General features: G+C 35.3%; 1 protein-coding gene across 1 annotated transcript; it reads left to right on the top strand.

Moving 5' to 3' along the window:
* Positions 1–608: 608 nt before the first annotated feature.
* On the top strand, positions 609–5403 carry LOC129296943 (calcium-dependent protein kinase 10-like). Its single transcript, XM_054935339.1, has 7 exons — positions 609–1448; positions 1538–1681; positions 1774–1926; positions 3396–3511; positions 3629–3796; positions 4455–4685; positions 4879–5403. The coding sequence occupies exons 1-7, from the start codon at positions 791–793 to the stop codon at positions 5050–5052; spliced, it is 1644 nt and encodes a 547-aa protein (XP_054791314.1). The 5' UTR covers positions 609–790; the 3' UTR covers positions 5053–5403.
* Positions 5404–7007: the final 1604 nt, after the last annotated feature.

Here is a 7007-nt window from a genome sequence, read left to right as displayed (position 1 = left end):
TTTTATAAGCATTTTTTAAACTTAAAAGTATACCTTGACTTTAATGAGTCTCCACATCCAACTCACATAAATTTTTGTTCATGAAAAAAATTTAAATGTTATTTTTTATATTTTGTTTTTAAAAAGTGATTTTAAACTCTGTTAAGAGAGGTAGAAAAAGATTAAAAAAATACTTTTAAAAATTATTAAATGAAATATTTTAATTAATAATATTCTTAAAGATTTAATAAATGATAAGGTATATTGGTATCATATAATTTTTATAGCTAATTCTGCTAATGAAATGAGATTTGTTATTGTTGTTGTTCTGAAAAAGAGTTCTTAATTTACATAACCATGCATAACAAAATTATAAGAACTCTAATAATTATGCAATTCATTCCAGATTCTAGCAACAGGGAAAGGAACCAAAGCGTGCAACCCATTGTTAAAACCCGGATAGGGAAACAAAAAACCGCGTATGTATCTAGATTTCAAATCACAAAACTGCATAAAAGATAAAACTAATACACTACTAGTACCTTTTAGCCTTTAGCTAAGATATTTGGATCATTATTTCAATTTTCTCTTGGCAGAGGAGATTATTTCTTTAATAATCCTAAATAGCATATTTTTTCTCACTTGAAACCGACCTTGCGTTTTCTCTCCCTCCCTCCTTCACTTCCCTCCGCCGGAGGACGCACCGGCGGTGCTCCGATCCGTCTACTCCCCACGGAACTCGAAAAAAGCCTATTTTATCGTGACAGGAAATCAAGGGGGACGATTCTGTGCTTTGAAGTTCGAAATCAGTATGGGAAACTGCTGTGTGAAAGCAGAGGTCGTGGAAGACAAGTCCAACCACCACTCTAACCATGGAACCAAGAAGAAAATCAAGGAAGGAAGACCGAATCCATTTTCAGAAGAAGCTATTCATTCGACGGCTCCGATCCGGGTCTTGAAGGACGTGATTCCACTGAGTCATCGAACCCGAATCAGCGACAAGTACATACTGGGTCGCGAGCTGGGTCGAGGAGAGTTTGGGATCACCTACCTCTGTACGGACCGAGAGACGAAGGAAGCACTGGCTTGTAAGTCGATTTCGAAGCGGAAGCTGAGGACGGCGGTGGATATTGAGGACGTGAGGCGCGAGGTCGCTATAATGTCCACGTTACCGGATCATCCCAACATCGTGAAGCTCAAGGCTACCTACGAGGACAACGAAAACGTGCACCTTGTGATGGAGCTGTGCGAGGGCGGCGAGCTTTTTGATCGGATTGTGGCGAGAGGACACTACAGCGAACGAGCGGCCGCGAACGTGGCCAGAACAATTGCAGAGGTTGTGAGGATGTGCCATGCTAACGGGGTTATGCATAGGGACCTGAAGCCTGAGAATTTCCTTTTTGCCAACAAGAAAGAGAATTCCGCCCTCAAAGCCATCGATTTCGGGCTCTCTATCTTTTTCAAGCCTGGTGTGTGGTTAGCTTTTGCTTTTTCGGTTATAGTTCAACAGATTCTTCATGCCGCTTTCGTCTTAAATTAATTTCTTCTTTTCTCTCAGGAGAAAAGTTCTCAGAGATTGTTGGGAGTCCTTATTATATGGCGCCGGAGGTTCTGAGAAGGCACTATGGGCCAGAGGTTGACATCTGGAGCGCCGGAGTGATTCTTTATATATTGTTATGCGGAGTTCCTCCATTTTGGGCAGGTACTGCTTTTGAAATTTTAGCTGTCTTCTGTAGCGGGTGGATATGGTAACGGAAATTCGAATTTTCATGACATTTGTATCTTTCATGGCAGAAAGTGAACAAGGCGTTGCTTTGGCAATTCTGCGAGGCGTAATTGACTTCAAGAGGGAACCTTGGCCTCAGATTTCGGATAGTGCCAAAAGCCTGGTACGACAGATGCTGGAACCAGATCCTAAAAAGCGCTTAACAGCTGAACAAGTGCTTGGTAAGATTAATTCACATGTAACTTGGACTAAATGGAATATTCTGAATAGATGGAAAAATAAAAAACCCACTAAATTTCTTGCTTTGGTTAGCATTTCATCCCTCTGCGATTGATCATACCGCAACACCGAGAAGATGATCAATTATTTGTTACGAGCGTAACAGTGCATTTGTCACATTGACTTGGTAGGGTATCATTATACTAGGGATTTATAAGTACGCTAAATGTGAGACACTGAAATTTTTCAGGCTGTCTAGTTATCTGTCCGATAAAAGTATGCCTTGCAGTCTCCGGTCTCAGTAATTATTAGTAATGTCAATGTTAGGTACATTGAGGACTGTTAATTCTTGGTCATATTGGAGACTATTTTGCTTCTCCAAGTGCTAGCATGCTGCACAAAATGTTTATAGACAAAAATCCCAATGAGTTTTGGTTCTAGTATCTGATGTGATCGATTAAATTCAATATTTGTTGACTCTTAGCCCTTAGGCACAATTTATTTCCATCATCCTTACTAGACTACGCAGGATTCATGTTGTGGCTGTATCTGGGTGTATATGAAATTTGCCTGAGTATAAGCCGGGGGGGGGTTGTAATAAACTTATTTGATGTTGAAGAATAAGCTTTATGTATTTTATTTTTCCCTGTTGGGAGATGTGTGATGAGATAAGTGTCATGCCTTTCAAGTATGAGGTTTTGGTAACTATTATATCTGGAGTATTTAAATCTTTTAGTAATTGAATAAGATGATTTTAGTGCCTCTTAATAATAAGAATGTGTTGAGATATATATCTTAACTCTATTTTATCCTTATCCTGTTTTATTATTTATTTGAGCTTTGAATAATGGTTAGATCCTAGAATCTAGGATTTAGAGAATCTGGCGTATCTATCATCACCAACACTATTTGCATCTGAAGATGAGATTGAATAAGATGAATCAGTGGAGAATTCAAAACTTTAGATCACTGAATTCTCGGCCCAAAAAGAAAAGGAGGAGGAGAAGATTGTGACTTAAGGCCTCTAAGACTCAAAGAACACAAGCCCAGGACAAAGAAAACTAAACTCGGGATTTTTTTAAAAAAACAAGAAGAGCAGGCGGGGTAATGTTGGTAAATAGAAGTCTCTTGTCTAATATGAAAGACGAAGGATGTGTAGATTTGTGTCAATGGCGTTAGCTATGTTGGTGATATGGACAAGCCCAAACACAAGCCTACACAAAAATTGACAAATGCTTAAGCAGCTAAAAATTTGAAATAATCTGCTTGTCTTGTGATTTTTTTTCTTTTGCTATGAGGAATATTCTCATTCCCAAGTGAACCTTTATTTCATTGTTTCCTGTCTGCGTCCCCCTCCTTTTTCTTTAGAAATTATAATGTGTTTGAATTCTTTGGTCGCTGAACTTATGCATGGTCTTCAGTCAATATAGAAAGCAAGTTTGATATTTACAGTCCATATATATGTTTGCAGAACATCCCTGGCTACAAAATGCAAAGAAAGCTTCAAATGTTCCACTTGGAGATATTGTGAGGGCAAGGCTTAAGCAGTTCTCTGTGATGAACAGATTCAAAAAGAGAGCCCTCAGGGTAAGCGTCTGTGTTAGTTCATGTATAATTGCTGACTTAGTTTCTGTGTGATGAAAATTAATATGAAGAAACTGATGTATGTCTTGGTGGTTTGGGTTTCTTCGAATAAATCTGCAGGTAATTGCTGAGCATTTATCTGTCGAAGAGGTAGAAATAATGAAAGATATGTTCACATTGATGGATGTTGACAAAGATGGCAAAGTAACATACGAGGAACTCAAGGCTGGGTTGCAGAAGGTTGGTTCACAATTGGCTGAGCCAGAGATAAAGATGCTGATGGAAGTGGTAAGTTTCTGTATCACACACCATTCTAATGTAATTGGCGAATTGCTCCTCATCATTTCAGTTAGTCTATAAGTGCTGAGTTTAAGTCAATCGGATTTGATTCTTGAGAACTGAATTTAGCAATATGTTGAGCTGAAAATTGAGCTCGCCTTACCCTCCTATAATGAAGTTTCTCATTATCCTTTTTCTGGTTTGGCATGTGCAAGATGCGTATACCTTGAATTGCATTATGTCATACAGTGTTAGAAACAAGATGAATGCGTGCTAATGTAAATAGACAAAAAGTAGTCTTCTTTTAGTGTTACTGACTTACTGTTCAGAATTCGATAAATGAAGCTAGAGGTTCTTTACAATGGGTTTATTCTCCCTTTTTGCTTGCTTATTTTAATTTATTTTCTTTGAAATAGTTTGTGAGAAAAAAGGCACATTTTCACCAGAAATAGACCACACTTTTCTCTAGAGCCAATGTAACCTCTTAGCTATACTAAATTTTATGGCTGAACAAACCATCGAACCTTGTTTTATAGTTTTATTCTAGTGAGCTTCTTATTTAAAATGTTTTTCATTCATTCCAACCCTGGACTTCTCAGATGTATTTGTATTTTGTAATAACATATTTGTGACCCAAGGATGGTTTTCTTTGCTTTGAATTACGTAGGCCGATGTTGATGGGAACGGAGTACTGGACTATGGAGAGTTTGTAGCTGTGACAATTCACCTGCAGAAAATGGAGAATGACGAGCATATCCGCAAAGCATTCATGTTCTTTGACAAAGATGGGAGCGGGTATATTGAGTTAGGTGAGCTACGCGAAGCATTAGCTGATGAGTCAGGGGAGACTGAAGCGGATGTATTGAAAGACATCATGCGTGAGGTTGACACAGACAAGGTTTGGCTTTTAAACTCATGACCGATTTTTCAGATTCGGTTTTTTATTTACCGTGAATCTGATTGCTGAAGAAGATAAAAATACATGGGAGGGAAGGCGGTGGAAAAGGAGCTCAATAACATAGAATGACTGACATTGGATGACTTTCTGAAAATTGCTAATTTTTGTTCTGTTTATTTTTATTTTTATACAGGATGACCGGATAAGTTATGAGGAGTTTGTGGCCATGATGAAAACTGGAACTGACTGGAGAAAAGCATCTAGGCAATATTCAAGGGAGAGATTCAAGAGTCTTAGTCTAAACTTGATGAAGGATGGTTCACTTCAGCTTCATGATGGGATTAGTGGCGAATCTGTGGTGGTTTGAATGTGGAGTGATTTCTTCTTTGTAACGTTGGTACTGACTCAATTTCTTCTTTCTTTGACCGTTTTCTATGCCTGGAAATATGGTTTGTGTGATCTCTTCATGAAAGCAAGTTTTGAGCAGGCCTGGATTGTATTGAAGCCTTTGAAACATGCTAATTTACTTCTAAGTTTGGGGTTGGGTGTCAGGGTTGGGCGGGATTGCATACAAAAGATGATTTACACTTTATAGGTTATCAGCAGAAATTACGGGGCACTTGCTGCAAGCCTCAAAATTGTCACATATATTCTTTGTATATTTTTGTCTTTGTAATTTGTTTTTGATAATTCCATTGGTTAATGTCATTTCCTCCAAGATGTGCAGCAAACCAGTTCAGGAAGTTTAGAAGGGCTTATGCCTGTCGAAGGTATTCAAATTGATGTAGTTATCTGTTTTCATTCTCTAAAATTTAAACTACTTTTGATCTTTGTTTCGAATGATGGCTACTCTAAAGAAACAAGGCATGTAAATTTCTTGTCATCATGTATTGTAAACATGTTTTGCCAAAGCAATTCGTAGATTCGTTTGCATATTTAGAGTTTCAAGGTATTTTTATTTGCATTTTTCTTTGGAGTTCTTTTTAATTAAGTTAGATATATGTTGTATTTTTTTTAACATTCAGACCTAATTTATATTTTCCGGCCAAAACAAACCCAATCTAAATTTGTAGAGAAGTGTTGCAAGAATAAACACTATATAAAATGTGTAGAAAAAAAGTTAAAAATCAGGTAAAATTTGAGAGGAGTAATAATGGTTGAATTAAAATGTGATAATATGGATTCACCTGTCATTAAACCAAGCTCTTAAACCTACATGCTTCGCTAGTCATCAACTGCACAACAACCAAGTTCCGGAATCCAATAAATCTTCAAGTGATGGATTTCAAACTTCAATGAACTTTTTATTTTTTGCCCTCAATCATCTTTTAATTGGATGTGACTGCATGGTTGTGGCAACCATGGCTGCCATGCAAGTTCAACACCATGTCCCTGGATTAAAATATAGGACATTGGTTTTATAAAAAAAAAAAAAGTATAGGATATTAGTAGTTAATTTACTTAGTTTATGGTTTTAAAAAATATTAGTTAAAATTTTAATTTTATAAAATTTTTTATATTTTATCAATTATACCCTCATTAAATATTCTATGTAAAAAAATTTAATAATAATAAATAAAATTTTAATACATTATATTTTTAAAAGAGTAATAAATAAGGTTGGGGTATAGTTAAAAAAATAATTATAAAAATTATTTAATATTTATATTTTGAGTTAAATAAAATTTTTTTAAAAAAGTCGTGTATTATGATCCGAAGATACTATTTTCATAGACGGCAGGAAGTCCTACTACTGGTCAGTAAATGAGTTTGTTTTAATTAGTTTTGTTTTAATTTAATAAATAAATAATAAAAAAATGCTACATTTTAAATGTCAAAACAATATTTTAAGTATTCTGCCCTTGTCGTTGCCTGCCAAGAACAAAGTTACTTCTTGTTCCCTTTGGCGGTAGTATTTTCGGAGTTTGCTTCTCTTTATTTTTGCTCTTTTCACTTTTTTTTTATTTTTTATCTTCATCGTTAAATTTATTTTTAAATGATTGAGATTTAATATTTTATAAAATTAATTTTTTTATTTTAAATTATAATCTTAAATCTTGAATTGTAGTTTAGATAAAATTAATTATATCTTAAATTTATTTAATTTTTTATAAATTTGATGTTTTAATAACAGTTAAAAAATAAAAAAATTAATTTTATAAAATATTAAATTTTAATTATTTAAAAATAAATTTGATGGTTGAGATGAAAAATGAGGAGAAAGTGGAGAGAGGAAAAATGAAGGCAAGTTAACTCCAGTATTCTCATCCGGAAGTAACAACTCGTGAGATTCCTTGGGCTAAGAAAAAAATTGAGAGAGCC

This window comes from Prosopis cineraria, unplaced genomic scaffold (assembly GCF_029017545.1).
Source record: "Prosopis cineraria cultivar Desert tree isolate PC_DT_omini unplaced genomic scaffold, ASM2901754v1 PC402, whole genome shotgun sequence".
NCBI classification, from domain to species: Eukaryota; Viridiplantae; Streptophyta; class Magnoliopsida; order Fabales; family Fabaceae; genus Prosopis; species Prosopis cineraria.
This window is presented reverse-complemented; position numbering and strand designations above follow the sequence as displayed.